At 36.4% G+C, this 22343-nt stretch overlaps 1 protein-coding gene across 15 annotated transcripts in view; it reads left to right on the top strand.

Annotated features, from left to right (window-relative positions):
- The window catches only part of LOC134212939 (breast cancer anti-estrogen resistance protein 3 homolog), a 234339-nt gene extending 223785 nt beyond the window's left edge, over window positions 1-10554 (top strand). For 14 of the 15 annotated variants that reach the window (XM_062691299.1, XM_062691308.1, XM_062691304.1 and 11 more), the window contains 7 exons: window positions 3743-3845; window positions 3947-4109; window positions 4176-5182; window positions 5248-5516; window positions 5588-5780; window positions 8477-8693; window positions 8761-10554. In XM_062691299.1, the coding sequence (XP_062547283.1) occupies window positions 3743-3845; window positions 3947-4109; window positions 4176-5182; window positions 5248-5516; window positions 5588-5780; window positions 8477-8693; window positions 8761-8902 (2094 nt within the window). In that variant the 3' untranslated portion in view covers window positions 8903-10554. The remainder of the gene's footprint in view (window positions 1-3742; window positions 3846-3946; window positions 4110-4175; window positions 5183-5247; window positions 5517-5587; window positions 5781-8476; window positions 8694-8760) is intronic. The other variant, XM_062691297.1, reaches the window with a different exon arrangement.
- Window positions 10555-22343: the final 11789 nt, after the last annotated feature.

The following is a 22343-nucleotide window of genomic DNA, read 5'->3' as shown; positions in this document are numbered from 1 at the left end:
TTATAATTATTTATTGTTCATACCCTGATTTTTTTATTGGCAATTTCCTAATTGTTTATGGAAAAGTTCCAATTTCTAATGGAAATTTTATTTAGCTGCCGAACACTTCTTAAGTGTTTTATATTTAATTATCGATCAAAAAGGAAGATTTTTTTGTGTAAGTAATACTCAACAGCACAGATAAATCCAACAATCCTTTTACTAATTTTAACATGAAGTGTCCTGACGTCTCGGATTATGCAGGACAGTCCCGGACTCAGCCTGCTTGACTCGAATTACATTCCAAAATGTCCCGCATTCCCACATGATGAATCTGTAAATTCTGCATAAGTTATGGAATTCGTGAGAAATTGGATTTAAAAAAAATTGTCCAGATCCGAAAAACCAGCAGAAAAAAATCTTGGGCACTCTAGAGGGTCTACTGAGCTTGGAGAATGGAAGTTTAAATAATTTTGAGAATCTAGGACATTTCCGTATATGTACTGAAAAATCAACAAAAGCTGAAATAATGTGTCAAACTCTGAATAACGAAATCTAAGGAATTTGAAGTAGTTGATTACCCAGGAGGGTTTAACGAATGTGGGAATATTAAGAATTTGTATGATTTACGGAGTTAAACGTATCTGAAGATATTCTGTAAAGTTCTTGACATCATCATGATCATTACAATGATCCAATCGAAGCTCTAGTATCTAAAAACATGGGATATCAGAAAATGTGAGAAATCATTTTGGAGTATCCTTAAATCTGCAAAGATCTACAAATCTACAAAGTCAGGAAAACGTCTTCAAAATCCGAAGAATACGAAAATGCAAAGTGATTGTTCAGACTGAACATATTTTGTAAGACAACGGGTAATGCCTGGTAGACTGGTGAAGAACATTTTGCATATCGGAGAGTTTCCACGATTGGAGCGGGAATCGAACCCTTACCTCATAACAACACAATACACTCAGACGGCCGCTGATAGCACAGCCACGAGGACTAGGCTATAAAAAAATCACATTTAAAAAATATTCGAAAAATCCCAAGATTATAGGTTATTTTTTATATCGAGTTTATATGTAAATGAGCAGTTAGTATTCACTGGTTGTTGTAAATTGAGGGAAGAAAAGACTTTTTTCTTTTTAGGAAATTTAGGCATTTTCTTAAGTGATTTTTTTGGGGCGTAAATAGGGATTTTGCGTTTTTTGTCAATCCCAATAATCATAAAAAAGCGGTACATATTGGTAAAATAATTTTGATAATGATAAATTTACTTTGTTAGCAATTTTACAGATAGTAGTGTTTCTTTACCAAGTGTGTTTCGAACAACAATAAAAATGTTTAGTATAATCACCAAAAGGCCGGATTTTAACGAAATATATTTAGAGGCTATGCAAAAATAGTAAATGCATTTTTATTATTTTGTTAGAAAATCTATATATGTAACGCAGATAATACGATAGTAACACAGCGAATGGTGAAAAAATATGTGTGTCATCCTGCTGCTGTACGCGTACAACATGATACGTGTATCAGTGTACAGAAATCATATGTCTGTCGATAGTATTAGCCTCTTATTTCCTGTAGGTACTTTATATAGAAATAAAATGACGAATACAATTCTTCGGGTCATTTTTCTTAGCAACGAACAAGTTTGTAGGAGTTGTTCACAAGAAAAGCTATTTCACACTGCTAGCTGAGCATTATATATAAAAAATAAAATTCGCCCATAAAGTACATGATAGTACAATATTTATGTAGTGTAAAATAAGGATGATTACTCATGCTTCGATATAACGTACAATTCGATATAACGTACAAACTTGAAATCGATATGTACGTTATATCGAAGTTTACTTGTATTTTGAATGCTGAATTTACTAAACCAGGGATTTTTCATAGGGGGAGATCCCCCAGTGGCGGACACATAAGCCATTTACCGAAAATCTCACTAACTATACGGATTATGTTAACTGGTATACCATATACACAAAATATGATCATTGATGAATCATACAAACTATAAATGAGCATTTGAACACCTTTTGCGACAATGTATTTTATTGATGAATTTTGGGTGAAAATTTCACCTTTCAGAAAAGCGTACCCTAGTACCGGACACTTTTGCATCATGTTCAAATATAACGAAGTTGCTATTATATGAGTAGAGACATCATTTAGAATAGCAATATTTTTCACTTGCTTTGAGTTGTGGATATTAAAATGTGTTAATAGAGCTTATTCGACTCTCCAGCTAAATTTCTTACATCCTACTCCGAATTCTCACCTTTTTTCAATGCCATCTTCAAATTTTTGTTCTACTTATTTCTGTGCCTTCCTGATACTTTAGTAAGAAGAAGCAATTAAATTGAAGTAAGTTAAGCAAAACAGGTGTAATAATTACTATTTGCTTACATAAGAATCATACATAAGCTGGGGGACAGCTGCCGGATAGACGAAATTGATTTTTCACCACAATTACATAACATCTCTTACAAATCATGATCGTTATTCAAAATATGGTTGATATTGACCATCTCTACATGATTAGAATGCTTCCGATCGAATTTGATCTTGTTGATTCAAACCTTCTAAAGTAAGGTAAAACATGAAAATTTTGACCATTTTTTTCAATTCTAAATTTTGAACAAAGCTTTCAACCTAAAGATCAAATTTTTCCTACAGGTAAAGGACTTTGAAATAGCTATCCTTTGCACTACATTAGATGGTTGAAGGACCTCTGCAAGTATCGTTTTGAGAAGTGTCCGGTGTTGGGAGGTGTCCGGCGCTGGGGGATCTCCCGCTATATTTCTGGACATGATTGGATCCCAAAAAAGCTCACTACTATTAAAGTAGGTACCCCGTCAATTTTTTTTCACCATTTAGAGCAGTGGTGCTCAGTAATTTGGTCGTTTTTTCCCTTAATTTGCTTCTTACACAATAATTTTAAGGTTGACCATACATATTAGGGTATTACAACGGATATATGTGTTAAATTCACTCCGCACGAAACGATCAAACAAAACAAAGATTCAGCCCGTGGGCCGCACTGAGATTTTAACACCAATTATTCGTTTTAATATCCTCGGCTGATAGATATATTAAAAATCTTTCGTCCAAGTACTAACTTGTAAGGTGGAAGTTCATTTTTATTGTGTGATAAGCAAATCAAGGAAAAACCACCCAAAATGCTGAGCATCACTGATTTAGAGAAGGCAACGGCAACCTCTGTCTCCTATGACCACGCCCTTGTCTCCGCACCAAATATAAAACCGGAGTTATGCAAAAATCTTATTACTCTGATAAAAATATATTCACCTCGTTAGATATATCTGCCAAATTTCACAAAAAATCCACAAACATTTTTTTTTACGGATTTGACTCATTTTTATATCACCTTTCAATCAAAGTGATCAGCACTAGGACGTATTTTTTCAATAATATTTTTAATATCGTTTTACAGGTTTTCCCATAAAAAATAGATTGAGGGGCCTACCCTTAGACATTGAACTGATAAAATCAACAAAAAAAAAATCTAAGTAAATCAGGATGTATTTCAAAAGTTGTGGAAATTTATACAGACGAAAAATTGCTGATATCTATCTGAGCGGAAAGTGACCTCATTGTTCACATATTCTTTTTGTAACAGAGCGCTCGAGCCACGCTTCTGAATATTAATACATTTACAGCTCACCCTTTCCTCATCCATCATAATAAAACTCTTTATGCTTTCTATTTCCATCGGCTCCACCCACAGTTGCTGATTCAACCCGAGACTGTATACGAGAGAGTACAATATCAGTTCGAAGACGATGCCTATGACACAGTTCCTGATTTGATAACCTTTTATGTAGGCTCAGGTGAGACGCATCCGGCCTTTAATGAGGTCAACTGCATTTTCTTGCTCCACCGGGTTGTTATAATGCATTATCATATCGTTCATTAACCCCTCTCTATGTAGGCAAAGCAATTTCTGCCGCTTCGGGAGCACGGATACAGTTCCCATGCAACAGGCTTTATCCACTATCGTTTTACGCTTCTAAGTATGGACAGCATGTGGGTGGCATCCGCGGGCCAAGCCCACTCAATTCGCCCTCACCTGTACCGTCGTCGCCTGGGTTTAGGTGAGTGGATTGCTATTTTGCTTTCGCGCAACATTAATACTACAATAATGTTCCTTTCTGCCATAGGTACAATCCCTACACCCAGCAAACGAACACATATCGAAGTCCGATGTCTTCTCCTCCACGGACAAAGCGTGAAACGCCTCCCCGTCTACCATCTAAGAAGCAACGTTCGCAATCTCTAACCCCCCTACAAGGGGCACAAACAAATCAGCAGCGATATTGCAGTGCTGATGGTGTAATACAATCCAATGGATCTGATCCAAGCAGTAAATCATTAGCGAAACCTTCTCGGTTGACGGGTTCAACAGAGAAGTGTAACAGTGCAGATGGAGTCATACATAGTAAAGATTCTTCATCGAGATCATCCGACGAAAAATGCTCCAGCGCTGATGGTGTTGTAAAGACTCAAAACATTGCTCGATCAGGAACGTCACAATCTCTACCGCGATCCAACAGCTTAAGGTCTTCCCACGGAGTGTTGGGCTCTCGAACATCTAGCATCAACAAAGAGCCCAGCGAACACTCGTTGAGTCCCTGTATAGAGCACAAACAGTTCGCTGAGGATGAGGAGGAATCCGAACAACCTCCCAGTCCTCCGCCAAAACCTGGACGGGGTGTTCACAGGAACGACTCCATAAAGGAAGCAGATGCCCACGGTCCAATCCACCGAATGGGATCATACCACCCGAGTGGATCGGATTCCGGTAACGGCTCTGGAGACTCTGCACAAAGTTCCGCCACTGGAGAAGACATCGTCGTTCAACATCGAGGCGGAGTGATATTGAAAAACCCCCGCTTTATACCAACTTCGATGTCGTCGATCACACTAAGGTCGTACGCAGATTTCGACCCGTTGGCTGCAGAGGAAGCGCTGCTAGCGATGACTATTCCGAAGTTCGAACAGATTTCGCGCTTCGATCTCGAAAACTTCAACACACTTTTGCTTCCGTTCTGTGATTACAAACCGCTGGATAGCGGTACGCTCAACACGTTCCGAATGATGCTGAGCGAAACGAGTTCTAGGGTGATTGCGACGCATCTGACGCGGGTTGATATTAGTTTAATATTAGGTACGTTGCATCTCAAACTTTGGATTGATTTTTCATCTTAATAAGTGTGTCTTTCAATTTTTCAGAAAAAGATGAAGAGAAAAAAGACAACCTTCTCAACTGCACCGGTTTGGAGTTGATCACCCTGGAACAGGGACGCCAGTTCCGGCTGGATTTGATTGAACGAACCGAATGTATGAAACTACTGGTAGCGGTTACCATTTTGACCTGTCAGGATGATCTGGAGCGGGCGGACACCTTGAACAAGTGGATACAAATCGCCGTGGAAACCAAAACTGCCCTCGGGAATCTGTTTGGATTCTGTGCCATCATGCTTGGGTTATCGATGCCACAGGTTTGTATATAGCGGTATTTCCAGTTCCTCTGTTGATCAGAAATCAACATTATCTGTTTTAATTTTCACAGATTCAAAAGCTGGAAACGACGTGGCACACATTGCGCCAAAAGTACACCGACAGTGCATTTAATTTTGAAGCTAAACTACGACCTACGCTGAACAGCATGAACGACTGCTCGAACCCACAGGCACCGAACACAACGATACCGCACATACTGCCATACATACTGGTTAAGGATCGCACAATCACCGATATTCTAGGTGAGTAAATTATTATATAAAATTTATATTTTCCATTCAATTACGAGAAAGGTGAATTGTTTTTCTGACATCAAATATAATAACATCCTTTTGGCTATCACCCCCCATTCCCGTACCAAACTCGGCCGGATTGCAAACGAACTATTAGCTATTGAGTGCATAATTAATACAGGTTCGAAACAATGTACAAAACAATATGAATGGTTTTGTACGACCCCTTGACGTAAATTACATAAATAAGTTTTAGAGTAACAAAAATTGTAGTGTAGGTTCTAAGGTATTGACCGAAATTCTGTTGCTAAATCGAAAGCAGCTAAAGTCAATAAAAATTTGTGAGCCCCCACACAATAGAACTTAACCAAATGTGTTTGATGAAAATTTGAAAAATAAAATGCTTTTTGGGCTTTTATGTTGCAATTTCGACGTTCCTCTAAACAATGTTTTTTCATTTGATGAAAAATTAATCCACCTAGCGTGACAAATGCATCCCTGACATATATAATAAAATATAATTGCCTACATCACGGCTCTTGCAAACGCGGTATAACGAATCAACCAACCAATCTTATATAGTTAAACACACCATTTTATTCATAACTTTCGAACGCAATTACCGATCGTGATTATGTTGAATAATAATCAACTAGGGCATGTTGAGATTCGAAGTAGTCAGCGCGTGTGAATGGCAGCAAATCAATTTCGCTGCTATACATTTTCTTTAGCTACCATTAACCAGCCATTAGCTGAATTTTTTTCAAACTTATTTTTATGCCTGAGAGGATGTGATTCCATCTTTCAATCTGGGTATTTTCTCGCTTTAAGGCATGGAAAGATATGATTCCTTTTTTTGTGGGATGCATTTGCATGGCAGAAAGCAAAAGAAGGTACAATCAAACAAGCGGTCACGGAGCGGAGAGGACGAGGCAAGATCGCCACCCGGGCAAGAAGAGAACCTCTTAATTTTGCCGCAATTGTACTTTTTCTCTCTTTAAATAGCCCCGCACACTGTTAAACTATAGATATGTGTAGTCCTTGACAGTTGGATGACAGCGTTTAGATATTTTGTGAATTCGTTCCGATGTGTTCGGCTGTGAACAGAGTAAGGGGTTTTGGATGGAAGCAACAATTTGCATGAGAACCAAGGAGAAAGAATTCCTTTGATGGCTATTCGTGTTATGTATGATCAATTCTTTGAGAGTTATAGACATATCCCAAGTAACATTTTAAGTTTTATAACGCTCTCAAAGTCCCTAATTTACTCTACAAGAGTGTGATAAAACCAGCATAAAACGAAAATGTTACTAGGGATAGGAAGGTATGAACGCGTCTAACGACTCTTCATATTACAGTATTTTAGTAAGAATTGTAGCGAACAAGTTCTTCAGGTCTTCTTTCGGTTGCTTAGTGCTTCAGCGTTTCAGTAATTCAGTCTATCGTTTTTTCAGTCTTGAAGTATTTAAGTCTTCCACAGCTGTACTTCTTTTTTTAGTCTTTCCGTTTTTCTGTTTCCCCGTTTCTCAGTTTTTCAGTCATTCGGTCTTTCGATCTTTCAGTCTCTCAGTCTTTTATACTTTCAGTCTTTTAGTCTTTCGGTATTTCAGTTTTCAGTCCTGTCTCTCTCAATATGGACATGATAAAAGTTTTTGTTAGAAAAACTTTTTTTCCTTAAATATGTCACAGTAACATTATTTCCAGAAAAGTTAGATAATTAAAATACCTATCTGCAGAAGAAATTTCATCGAATTCTAAGATGAGGTTTTTTTGTAATATCGATTTTAATTTCTAAAACTATTTTTTTTTCAGTGTAGAAATCGGTTTTTAATTTTTTGGATATTTTTCCAAAAAGAAACTTGTGGTAATTTCACGACAGTCCATCATACAACACTTTTTTGTATGTCTTGTAATTTTGGAGTCACATCGATTATTAAAAAATCAATGAAAAAATTAGGCCCTCATAAAATGTTACTCTTGACAATTTTTGAAAAAATAAGTACGCAGAGTGGCTTAGAAACACCATATCTTTATGCCCACCAAGTTTCATTCGATTCTGAGAAATGGTGCTGCCAACCGCTGGTCGAGTTGGCGCGAAATTCGTCTTTTACTATGAATGTGTTTAACAGCCGTGAATATCTCTTTACACCTTATACATTATGTTTTTAAACGGATTTTTTTACACGGCCGTGTAAAAAAAAATCTCATACACATTTTTTGCAAAGTTGCTCCATTTTGCATGATTCGTTGAGAAATCATAAACTTTTTCTACACGGATTTTCAAATTTTGAACTGAACATTTTTTTACACGGTATTTTCAATTTCAATTCCGCTTCTCTTCTACTTTCCTTACGTTAAAGAAATGATGACCCGGACGCTTAATCCAAAATTTAAATGAACAATCGCTCACTTTGAGTGATTGATTGTTTATCTTCGCGAAGGATGAACAATTGAACAAGATAAGGAAATGCTAATACAGTTGTATAGAAGTTGCATAGGTCACTTTCCATTGTGTATCGTTCTATGTTACTGATAACCCCTCCCAACTAACACAAGATCCTTCCCGTGATAATTTTGGAGATGCAGAGGTATTCTCGGTCACTAGTAGCAACTAGCAACAATGACCACGTACTAACATTCTCACACAAGCATGCACAGCATAGTATGATCTGTTTGACTAATTTAGACTATTTTTCATATTTCAGTAGACCCCCTGCAACAGCCGCAGAGTTGCTCCTCGCTGGTCACGAGTTGCGTAACACCTTGGGAAACTATAACTCAGGATTTTGGCTTCTCCGTACTATTTGCTCATCTAGACGCCGCAAGAAGTTTCGTAAACAATCTCTCGCTCTATCGGAAGAACGCACATGGCATCATGCAAGACACCAGCCGGCTCGATTCACTGCTAGAGGATGCTTTTAGGTGGGTTTTGTTCGTACCAAGAAACATTTTATTTTTTTTTTTCGAGCGCTATTTTTTTTTCTTCCAGAACCGAATTCCAAGTAAAGTTCCTTTGGGGCAGCAAAGGCTGCTTCGTGCCGGCCGAAGATCGTCATGCCAAATTCGAACACGTGCTCACGGTAATGGCGGATAAGTTTTGCGGAGATTCGACCGTAAATGCTGCCGGGTAATCCAGCGAAGTAAACCGTAAACTACCCAATCCATGTGTTTTCTACCATTCATCTCTTTCCTATCTCACAACTACATAACTTTATCTCTACTTACTCATGTTATCAGGCATTTCAAAATCAATGAAGGAAAACATCAAACAGCAACAAAACTTTTGATAGAAACTACATTTTTATGAAACACTTTTAGCTCAAATATTGAAAGACCTACGATATGAGACACAAAAATCAAACGAAACAATAATCACAAAAGTTTAGTAAACGTGCATGAGGAATTTCTGAAAGTATCAAACGAAATAGATATTTCATTTTGGAAGTTGTTTAAACGCGAATCGAGGGGCAAAAGAATTTACCAATTCCATTGATGGGAAAGAAAACTCGTTTCAGCGAATCGATTTTTCGTAACAATTTAATTAAAGCTAGTCAAGATGAAATCGAAGTACTTACTGTAATTGGTCGTTTGTGTTTTGCGATATAAAACAATAATTTTATTTTGCAGTATTTTTGCAAACGATTAATCTACACTAAAATGTAGAAATGCTTTTTATAGAGTTTTTACAAGTCGAACCGTTGGAAGATAAGTGAGAATCTGTATTTCAATGTATGCAAATTATACCTATATTCTTATTTTTCAGTAATGATTTCTACACAACCTAGTAGCTACAATTGATGCAATAGACTGATGATTTATTGTCAAATAACTGGTTTGTACTTTTTAAAGCAATACCTTGAAAACATTGATTCAAATTTTCCAAACCACCCATCTACTTTTTTTCGTACCATTTTAATATTGAAATTCATGAATATTAAACACAAGCATTGTAAATCAACGTAGAACCACAAACTAAAATGAACTATGCGCATGAAACTAGAGTTAAAGCATAACCATAGAAACATTTAGTGCAAGTAGTTAATCTTGAAGGCATTCTCGGAAAATACAGAAACTGTATGATAATAAAATATTAAGACATTTATACCAAGAGAAGAAAATTTATATACCGTTTCGTAAAACACGAAGGACATCTAATCTCACTAATTTGTTGGACTAATCACATAATAGTCACCGCATTGTTAAAATTTTATTGATTAAAACATTCCAACCCAAACAAGAAAGATTTTCCGTTGAATGGAAACCGAATACATCTTGTACCAGAAAACCTAAAAAGCAACCAAAATACCGATTTTTAAAAGTGACAAACACCTAAAGCTAATCAATACACTTATGTAGACGAATAAAGTTGTATATTGTATCGATTTGATCAATCATATTTATTTACCATAAAAAAAGCAACCAAACTAAACTAAACTACACCACAATGAAACACACACACATTTTGGAACTAGGATAGTAACCGAACGGTATCAACCAAAAGCTACAGCAGCAAAAAAAAAACGGATGGACTTTAATCGGGTGAATATGAAATGATAAACTGAAAAGTATTACGTAACGAGATCGACTGTACCTTCAATGTTCACGGACATTCGGTATAAATGGAAGTGTTGAAGTGAAACAATAAGCCAAGTTCGATTGAGAATTACCGATTTTGGCACCACATGTTTGTATTAACTCGTACCGTACGCGAAATATGGGCAACATCAAGTATGATATTTAAAGGCAGGAAATGATTATAAATAAATTATTTAATTGACACGGAGTAATGGGGTGTATGTAGAATCATTAATGACGATGACAGCCATTCTATATTTTGGTATTGATTTATGATTCAGCGACAATTGAATTACATTTCGGGGGTTTGGGCGGCCATTGATAGGGAATTTCCAATTCCAATTTCCGTTTCTAATAATTTTTTTTCACAATTTTCTGCATCACAGAGCTCCTATGTTCATTCCATGACAGTCAAAGTGTATTATTGCAATTCCTGATCATAATACCGTGGTTTTCATCGAAAATCAGAACCTGGCTATCATGAACATCGTATTATTTGTATTATGTTTGAACATTACACCAAATAATGTGATGTCCATGTTAGCCCAGTTCTGATTTTTTATGAAAACCACGGTATTAGGCGATGCGCGGAATTAGGGCAGGTCACGGTATCTGGTTTACAGTTTGTCTTTAAGTGATAAAACGACCTACTTTTCCATACCATCGGAATGGGTGCTTTAATGACCATTATGCAACTCAAATGGGTTGCATAATATTCATTATAACACTCATTTGGGTGCTATAATAAAAAACCAACATTAGAACAGTTGGTCGGGGTTCTACCAAACCGCACTAAGCGGCTTTTTGACTGACTTGTGATATTTTGTTCGTAAAAGAAAAACGGAAATAATTTCACATCAGTTCTTACATACACTGCCGCTAACCGCAAATCGAGCATATCTGAACTTTTGGCAATTTTGAGTAATTATCATATTTCACTTTATTTTCACATGTACTATGCGTTAGGCTATTCTGAGCAGGCTTGATAGTCATATGGCTACTGCTTCTGCCTCATACGCAGGAGGTCGTGGGTTCAATCCCAGATCCGTTCCATTATCCTACTTTGTATCTTTCTCTATATTTCTCATGTTCTAGCAATCGCTTGAACTGGAAATGGACTTCCATACCGTTTCCATTGCTATTCCTATACCTTCAACTTCAGTATTCTAACAGTAATCTGCTAGAATTGGAAATGGACTATAGAGCTCGTTTCCTACATCCAACTAGAATTTCCATAAATTGCCATCTCCTATCTATCACATTGGCAGCTCGTTAACCAAGACGGACCTCTGCCTCTCGAACCTAATCCAAAAATTCCAACAAATTCCGCATGAACTCGTGACAAGTGCAGAGGTATATTCGGCTTGCAGTGGACGAGTCATTGCACCATCATTTCACTCCCCTTCCCTACATTGATTTGCATTCTGACGTGGCAGGCGCCAGTGTGACCTAACAAATGAGATCACCAGTACTTGTACATTGAAGATGAGTGCTAGTCCCAAGCAAACATCTGTTGGTTCCCTGTGCAAGAACAGCTGATCTGGTCATAATGGAGTAGCAACTACGGACAGTCAATCAAGCTCAAGCTCAAGCTGTACTATGCGTTAGGCTATTCTATGCGAGAAGTTTGTTCTAGAAAAGTGGAAAAAATACCAAGTCAAATTGTCCCATATGGAAAAGTAATCGCAAGCCAGTCACATCGAGTCACTTCGTAGAATGGACTACAAATTGATCATATTTGTTCAATACATGTACTCAGAGTCAGAACACATCTCAAATACAAAAACAAATCATTTTGAAAGAAAAATGCGGAAGAGAATTTTGTAAACATTTGTAATTTTGATTTATGTTGTGGTAGGAAGTTAGGTTTAATTTAAGATTGATGCATAGAGGAATATACATTGCATCAGTAAATTCCATTATAACGTGTTGAAACTTGCACGCTACATATACATTGACCCCACTATCATGGGCCACACACTAATATGAGTCATTTCCATTTAGCCAACATGCAAATTTGAGTGACTAATTATTGTTACGAAGTGACCCATATATGTTGGTTGGGTCAGTGTAGCAAAAGTTCTTTGGAATATGTTTTAGTTTATGATAATAAAGATTTTTTAAGGTGATGTTTACTTCCCATTTTATTTAATAAACAACGAACTTACTACAGTCGCCTCTCCACATCTCGATATTGAAGGAATGGAAGGAAAATTTAAATGGGTACTAGATCTAAAAAAGATCGTTGCCATGTGTAGTGACCACCCTATCAGTGTGGCGCATGCGATGTTTTAATTATAAAGGACTGTTGGTCTGTGCTGTGAAATATATCGCTCATTCGAGCCTGAGCCGTTGACTTAGACGGAGACATATTATATTTGTTATATATTTCAATTCGATAAAGAAACCCCTTATACGGTAACATATTGTTCAAATAATTATTATTATCATCATAGTGATAGTACATCACAGTGGCGACGAGGATGGGATTTTGGAAACTGTTGAAAAGACAATAATAACAAGTGAGAAGGCTGAGAGTAGAGCTGTTTAACGATTTTAGTGAACGATATTAACGATTTTAGTGAATCGGGCAAAGTGATGTCAGTTAAGGAACGTTTGGGCAGAAGATTCGATGATTATGAACGTAGGGGTAGCTATGAAAGACCTCGTTATCGTAGTTGGAGTCGTGATCGAAGTAGAAGCAATGATCGTGCTAAGGGTTTTGTTAGGAACAGAAGCAGGGACTATGAGTGGAACAGAGGCCATCGCGATATTCGACCAAAGCATATTCACGGTAGTGCAGTTTGTAATTACTGTAAAAACTGTTACTTTTTGCAAAATGATAAACAAGTAGAGACTGTCAACTTTGTTGACGAAAAGAAAGACATTGAGGAGCCATCAATTACGGATAAATTCGATAGAACTCGCGTTAACAACTCTAGTGACGAATCAGAAATCAGTTGTGTGATGATAAGTAGTGTTAACAGGATTTCTGAAGCGTGCATGATTGATGTTTTGATACATGGTTACAATGTATCTATGGAGATCGATACAGGATCCGCTGTAGCTGTATTTAGTGAAATGCTATATAAAAGATTGTTTCGTGGAATTGTTCCAGTATTTCGGTAATAGGACAGATTTATGTGAAAGTAGAACTGAATGGCACACTGAGACAAATTTAATTATTTTAAAAACTTCCAAGGATTTCACTTCTGGGTAGGAGCTGGCTGAAGTTATTCTACCCGAATTGGAAGGATAGTTTCAAGCAGCTTCATTCTCTCAAAAGCATAACTTGCATGGAAACACCTGAGCAACAGTTGAGTACAATTAGACAAAAATATGCCAAAGTATTTGATGAAGATTTAACTGAACCAATTACAGGTTACGAAGCGGAACTCACCTTTAAATCAGAGCAGCCAATCTTCAAAAAGGCCTATCAAGTGCCATATAAAATTAAAGATAAATTTTCAACAAATATTTAGAATTGCTTGAGAGACAGGACGCGATAACACCGGTACTGGCGAGTGAATGGGCATCCCCAGTAATAGCTATTATAAAAAAAAGATGGAGAAATTAGAATGGTAATAGATTGCTTGGCTGGATGCACAATTTTCTGCTCTCTTGATTTGGCTGGAGCATACACTCAGCTGATTTTTTTTCAACGTTCCAAGAAATATGTTGTTTTAAATACTATTAAAGATTTATATACATACAATCGTTTACCCCAAGGGGCCAGTTCCAGTGCTGCAGTTTTTCAAAAAGTCATTGACCAGGTTCTTGAAGGTCTGACGGGTGTTTGTTGTTATTTAGATGACGTGCTCATTGCAGGCAAGACTTTAGAAGAGTGTTTAAACAGATTAGAGGAAGTTCTTGTGAGACTTTTCAAGGCAAATATACAAATAAATTTTAAGATATATACATATATTTGTATCTTCCTTACAATATCTAGGGCATTTGATTACTAGCAATGGAATATTACCGGCTCCTGACAAAATTTCCACAATTGAAAATGCAAAAACCCCTGAAAACGTGACTGAGTTAAAAGCTTATCTCGGTTTAATCAACTATTTCAACAAATTTGTACCAAATGTTTCAATAAAATTGAAATGCTTATACAACCTATTAAAAAAAGATGTTCGTTTTGATTGGACTAAACATTGTGACGATGCTTTCAAAGAAAGTAAATTAAACCTTTAAAATGCAAATTTATTAGCATTTTATGACTCAAAAACCGCTAATAGTTGTTACGGATGCATGTACTTATGCTTTGGGAGGTGTTTTAGCTCAAATAGAGAAGGGAACGGAGAGGCCAATTTGCTTTACTTCATTCTCACTAAATGCTGCACAACAAAAATACCGATTTTACATTTAGAAGCCTTGGCTTTAGTTTGTGTTATAAAAAAGTTCCATAAATTTCTTTTTGGGCAAAGATTTCAGGAGTTCACTGACCATAAACCCCTAATTGGATTTTTGGTAAGGAAGGACGAAGCTCAATATTTGTTACGCGATTACAGCGTTATATAATGGAGTTATCCATATATGATTTTATAATTGAGTATCGCCCTGGTTCCAAGCTAGCCAATGCTGATTTTTGTAGTAGGTTCCCTTTAGAGTCTAAAGTTTAGACCAAAGAATACCGAGCAGTTTGGATCAGGAACATATACATAGTTTGAATTATACCAGTGAGTTGCCAATAGATTTAGCGTTAATTTCAAAAGAAACACAATCTGATAAAATTTTAACAGAAATAGTTAGATTTATTATGTTTGGATGGCCGAAAAAGATTTCAGTTCAATTTAAAGATTTCCTTGCGCAAAAATCTAAGTTAGAATTAAACAATGGTATATTAATGATGGAGGACAAAGTGGTCATTCCTCATACTTTAAGAAAAAGTATACAGTGTTGACCCGATTTTGTCACTCCCCGATTTCGTCTACCTCCGATTTTGTCTACCCCCGATTTTATCATGTTTTCGACCCGATTTTATCACGTCCCGATTTTGTCACGTTTTCGACCCGATTTTGTCACCCCAAAAAATTTTGTCATTCTTTTTATTTTCGTAAAAAATACCAAAAATAACATTGATTTTCATGAAATAACTTTCACTGCCTTTCACTTTCACTGTTTATTACGAACGACATCTGAGTACCTGGGAAATATTCTGTAAGCAATTTCGACAAGAAATAACGGGTACCGTTCACGCATTTGGCCTTTCCAAGGCATAAAATTATTCATATTTGTGGAATGAATTTTAAAAAAATGAAAATATTTTTTTTCCAATTTCGTCACATACCCTGTTTTATCACCCCAAAATTCACCAGGGGAGTGATAAAATCGGGATATTACTGTATTAAAATTGTTGCATTCAAATCACCAAGGAATAGTAAAGGTGAAAACTTTGGCGAGAAGGGTGGTGTATTGGCCTGGTCTGACTGTAGATATTGAGGATTTTGTAAAATCATGTGAAGTTTGTGCAAAAATGCAAATAGTTAAAAAACCACTTCACGGCCATTTAGCCGCCTACATGCAGGTTTCTTTTATTTTGAAGGCAACAATTTTCTTTTGGTCGTCGATAGTCACACCAAGTGGCTAGAAGTAGAATGGATGCGGTCGGGTACAACAGCTAGAATTGTCAACAAGAAATTTGCAGCCATTTTCTCGCGTTTCGGCCTTCCAGATGTGGTCGTTACCGATGGTGGACCACCGTTTAACTCACACGAATTCATCAATTTTTTAGAGAATCATGGTATAAAAGTGCTCAAGAGCCCGCCTTATCACCCGGCTAGTGATGGCCAAACAGAAAGGATGGTAAAAACTGCTCAAGAGGTTTTGAAAAAAATATTTGCTTGATGTCGAAATGAAGACACTAGATATAGATGATAAACTAAATTTATTTCTTATCAACTATAGGAATAGTTGTACGGGCGAAGAGAATTTATTTCCATCAGAGAAAATGCTTTCATATAAACCAAAGATGTCATTGGATTTAATTAATCCAAAAAGGTCTTACAAACATTATTATTATCGTCATTATTTAAGAGGTTTTCAGCCCTTGGCTGGCTCACCTCTGAACATTATTTAATTGAATCTACTGAGAGCAGGCAATCTCATAACCAAACAGGTCAGAGGTACCGAATGTAATACCTCAGGATGACTTGGACCAGCTTGTGGCAGGGGATAAGCTATATTATAAGAATGTCAATAAATTCCCTAGATGGCTGGAAGCTGTTTTGATTAGAAGAGTATCCTTAAATGTTTTCCAGGTCCTAGTGGGTAAACATACGACGAATGCGCACAGGAATCAACTAAAGGTAGCGCATAAGACTGGTAGACAAAAGACTGCGATCTTTTGCCCACGACAGGACTCGTTGTGTACAAGTAAGCGAAGGCGGACCTCTTTAGACGACGAAGATGAATTTGAAGGATTCGGGGATGTCCCAGAAGCGAACAATAGACCGAGGAAGAAGAAAATCAGAACACGTGAGCGAAGCCCAATACTTACGCGTTCGAAAGATGTTCATCGTAGCTAGGCGAATACGCTGCAGCGTTTCATCGTCGAATATTCTGAATTTGGAGTGCTAGTGTGCAAGTGCAACTTATTGAATTATTGAAAAAAAAGTAGCAATGAATTTGCATTCGAATTGTATTATTTTACATATCGTAATTATTTACTTAAGAGGGAAGAATTGTAGTGACCACCCTATCAGTGTGGCGCATGCGATGTTTTAATTATAAAGGACTGTTGGTCTGTTCTGTGAAATATATCGCTCATTCGAGCCTGAGCCGTTGACTTAGACGGAGACATATTATACTTGTTATATATTTCAATTCGATAAAGAAACCCCTTATACGGTAACATATTGTTTAAATAATTATTATTATCATCATAGTGATAGTACATCACACCATGAAAAACGACAACAAAACAAATGTCATTTCTTGTTGTTGATGTGTTTGTTATTATCCAAAGATGGTCTAGTACTTTTTTGCCTACTTGCTTTTCCAGTGCAATGGGCAGCAAAGGAATTTGTTGAGAGCTGATCTTAAAATTCTTACTTGCAACAATTTTTTTTTTTTTCATAATTGGTGAGTTCAATGCCAAACACCGTTCATGGAATAATGCTCAAAGCAATTCCATTTGAAGATTGTTCTGCGGGATATTATACTATTCAATATCCTAATGGAGAAATTCGTTTTTCTTCCAGTCGAAATCCTACTACAATTGATTTAGTTTTAACGGATTCAAGTCAGCTGTGTGGCCAATTGGTAACTCATGCTGACTTTGACTCTGATCAGGGTGGTATATATCGGGTGGCCCAAACGGCCGAGTTTTGCGAGTGTTGGTGAGTGTTTTGCCGTTGCAACGAAAAAAATTCATCGAAAATTTGCCATAAAGAAACCGAATCAGCTGTTGTTTACTTTTTTAAAGTAACAAATTTGAAAAAAATGTTGAAAATTTTCAATGAAGGGATGTGTTGTCAGCATAAATACGACGGAATCTTAGTACTGTATGAGAAAAATCGTGTGCAATACTTCAATTTCGACGGAAATTTTTTCTTTGTTTTGGTTAGTTGCCATAAGGAAACCGAATCGTGAACATTTTGCCATAAGAAAATCGAAAAGTTCACTGGGTGAGTACAAAATTCACCGAGCTCGGATTACCAACACAACTACACATCTTCCCACCCGTAATGTAGAGCCCTGGACTCTGATCACCTTCCTGTGACGTTTGAAATCTCACAAGAAGCCATTTATAATCCAATCAGCTCTACTTTTAATTATCATAGAGCTGATTGGGATTTATATAAAACGTATATCGATAGGAATTTTGATGTTGATATTCCTCTCGATACCAAAAATGATATTGACAATGCGCTCGTATCTTTGACAAATTTAATTGTCGAAGCCAGAGGCATAGCAATTCCTAAATCTGAAATTAAATTCAACTCCATTATTATTGACGACGATCTTCAGCTATTGATCCGTCTTAAAAATGTGAGGCGAAGGCAATACCAAAAAACTCGTGATCCCGCGTTGAATGTTATTTGGCGAGATTTGCAAAAAGGAAATTAGAAAACGTTTCGCTATTCTAAGAAATACCAACTTTGAGAATAATGTCTCGAAGTTGGATCCCAGTTCGAAACCTTTTTGGAAACTAACGAAAATTCTTTAAAAAAACCTCAAAAGCCAATTCCAGCGCTTAAAGAGGGAAATAAAATTTTATTAACAAATGATGAAAAGGCTCAAAAACTTGCTCAGCAGTTCAAGATTGCCCATAATTCTAGTCTAGGTCTCACTAGTCCAATTGAAGATCAGGTTACATGGAGTTTCGAAGACATTCTCAATCAAGAGAATGTTTTTGACCCTTCGTTAGAAACTAATTTGGATGAAGTGAGATCTATTACTAGACAATTTAAAAATATGAAAGCCCCGGGTAATGATGGTATCCTGCAGGAATCAGATGTTCTAAATTCTCCAAATTTTTCTGGAGCTCATTAGTCTCCTGTAGGCAGGGCTGGTAGCGATGAATGCCGTTCAAAATAGTGACTTTAGTGACCAGCGATGACGAAAAAGTAACCAAATAGTGACTTTCGATTGCAGAAAAAGTGACCAAATAGTGACTTTTTTATGAAGTTTTGAACCGGGTATAGAGCTAAAACTTGCATTGACATTGTTACGGTGTAATTCGTAGATTGCAAACTTGTGTTTTATTTTTGAAATCCTTATCTAGAATGCTATCAGAAATCAAGAAAAGGCAAAAACAACAAAAGCATGAGGATTACTTATTATTGGCCACGCCCATCTTCATTGTACAAAGGGGGAAGATGCATGCAAGAGGCCAGTGACTGCGACACTTTCATAAGTAACACAGAGTTGGATATTGAGGATGGTATTTATTGGATCAGCCAGAAGCTAGCAATGTTACCATGGTACCTCATATTAAGTAACACACCACGAGAAGGTATCTACCAGCCGTCACGGGAACGAGTAGTGAGTTACAAGTTGTGTCACAAAATTATGTTGATAATTACAACAATTTTTTTAATGTAATAGCCAAAGAATGATATAAAATGATATAATTGAATCCTAGCCGGTGAACTATTTGGAATCAAGATTTGGAAATATGTTTGAAAAATATAAAGTACCTACACTGGATTTCTGTTTTTACACGATTTACATTTTCCAAATTTTGCACTCATCCTGAATGTTTAACTCATATGAATTATCATGTGATTTTTTTTTATTTGTTCAGGATTTTTGAAACATGTTGCAAAAATTTTGGTGGTAAATTAAAATCACACGATCAAAAATACTAGCGAAAATCGAAAGAAAAAGAATCCTGTGTAATTAAAATATTGAAGAATTTACTTGTTATTAAACTATGTTTTGTGCCAGAATTACTTTTGACATAACTTGGTCTACAATTTTTTTACGCGGCTTATCTCAGAGAGTCGCAAGACGGATTTAACAATCATAAATGAATTTAACAGTCATACTGTACTTACTGTTACGACGCCCTTATCGCTCATTATTCTCCCTGGCGTTGAGAAACATCAAACTTCATTGTCATGTGACAAAACTAAGGCCTATCTTTGTCACTGGAGGGTATTGAAGCTCACCAACAGACGTGGTTCTGGTTCCAATACTCCTCAATTCTGTACTCTTTACTTGGGGTTAGCCTTTCGCATTTTAACAAATTCCATTCGTGAAAAAAATATCATAGTTGACATGAATCGAAAAAAGCCTCACGATTTGCACAAGACAATTGGAACTTCTTTGGTGCATATTTCCCAAATTTAATATATTGCTACCAGATTCACATTTGGTTTGGTTGATAATAATACAAATCATAGGCGTAACTAGAGTCCCGGTGTAGGGGGGGCCATGGCCCTAGCTGGTGAGAGATAATATTCTAAAGCAATATAGATCAGTCACGCATGGGCTGCCAAGAGTTTTTTATGCCTTTGCTGTCCATTTGTCTTGTTGTTAACTCCACTCAATATGCGAAAAAATAAACTTATTTCTAGTAATGGTGTGATATACAGTCGTGATTCGCTGGTTGGGCCACGACCTCGACCCAACTAACGAATTCGGTTTTTAGTTGGGCCAACTGACAGCCATTTGAACACGTGTATTTCGACTTGAACATCACAAATGATGTCTATTGACACCCAATCCCGTTTTCCGTGTTTACATTGAGTTTTGACGTACGGTTGCTTTTTAGTTGGGCCATGATCCAACCGACTTTACTCAATACGTGTCTAATATTCATTTCAATATTATAATTTATAAATCAGCTTTGCAGTTTTGGATTTGTTTATTTACGTTTGTATGATATGCATAAAGCTTCAAAACGTTTAAATAAAGCGGACGTACTTTCTTCCCAATTTCATGATCATTGTACGATAGTCCGATTTTCTAAAGCACTTTGCGACATCATGCTCCATATAAACAAAAAAAAACCTACATTGGAAGAAAAAAAAAATACATGGTGATACGGTGTGTCCATGAAAATCCTTAATTTAATAAAGGTAAAAACAAATATGATTTGTTGATATTGTGGTGTCCACAAACAATTCAGGCAATCTCAATCATTGTGAGAGTTTAATAACCGTAATATTTTCATACTAAAGAATTACGGCTCCGCAAAGCGCCATACACGATTGAGCCTACCAAGTAAAAAACAAGTAAAAAAAACTAGTTAAAATATCCTAATATTTGCACTAAATTTTGAGATTCTGTGATTTTTTTGTCAATTTGTTTTATAATTCTAGAAATATTTTAAATATTTTTGGAAAATTCATTGAGATCTGGAAGGTGTTATTGAAATATTGAATGAAGGACGCACTAGCTCACTTCGGTTTTCAACAAAAACTACACTATTCCATGAGAAATTCTTGTAAGTTTTCGTCAGAGTTTTAAATTTCTGAACCCTAAAATGAACAAATCTAGGAATCATTCAATTATTTTTTTAAATTATTTTATTAGTACGTTACTATTTATTCCACTAGCCTATAAAAACAACTATTCTTCCTTATTCTACAATTTTATATCTGCTCAGATCTACATATCTCTGCATATCTCTACAGTAAGACTGGAAAAAGGCATATCTGATGTTAAATTACAAGAGGCCGAGTTGAGCAGTGAGCAGTGAAAGCAGTGAAATCTAAACATCTGCACTTGTCATTCTCTACTTAAGACCTTATTTAGAATTTGATCAACTGTTTTGTGGCATACTTGAATAATTACCAATTTATTCTAATCTCTAATTTCTATTTTGGAAAGAATTACTTAAGAATTATCGTTTGAGCTATCTTTAGCTGGATTATGAGGACCAATAATTTGGGTAAACGACTATTATTCCTAAAATTGTGGTCGAGTAAGTTATAGCTTGGATTAAATCTAACTTTAGTTAGATGTCAGAACTTGAATGTATATTTTTGCAAACAATCTTGTTTTCAACTTGGTTTAAATAATAAAATTGGATGTTATCATGCTTTGCAAACACAAAGTTATCATGCTTTGCAAAGGAAGTGATTGGCAATAAAAATCTGACAAATTTACGGACTTGACATTCTGAACTGAAAAAAATATCAAAGAAGACATGGAATGAATGAGGAATGAGGAAATATGGCTGTGATATATTGAAGTTTACTATTTTGTAATTTTTCAAATTTTCTGGGGGGCCACAAGTGGGTCTGTGGGGACAAGTGGGCCCCCCTAACCACCCCTTATTTACGCCAATGACAAATACAAAGTTCAAATGATTTTTATTTTGGATTAAGGCAATGGCAATGCAAAATAGTGACTTTAGTGACCATTTTCCGAAAAATAGTGACTTTAGTGACTTTTGGATGTAAATAGTGAATTTTTAGTACCTAGACTATAAATAGTGACAAAGTCACTAAAAAGTGACTCGCTACCAGGCCTGCCTGTAGGGGCCTTCTTTAGCCTTGGGGTAAGATGCGTGGCTACAAAGCAAAACCATGTTAGATT

Source organism: Armigeres subalbatus, chromosome 2 (assembly GCF_024139115.2).
Source record: "Armigeres subalbatus isolate Guangzhou_Male chromosome 2, GZ_Asu_2, whole genome shotgun sequence".
NCBI lineage: Eukaryota > Metazoa > Arthropoda > Insecta > Diptera > Culicidae > Armigeres > Armigeres subalbatus.
The sequence above is the reverse complement of the archived record's forward strand: the minus strand, read 5'-3'. Positions and strand labels throughout refer to the sequence as shown.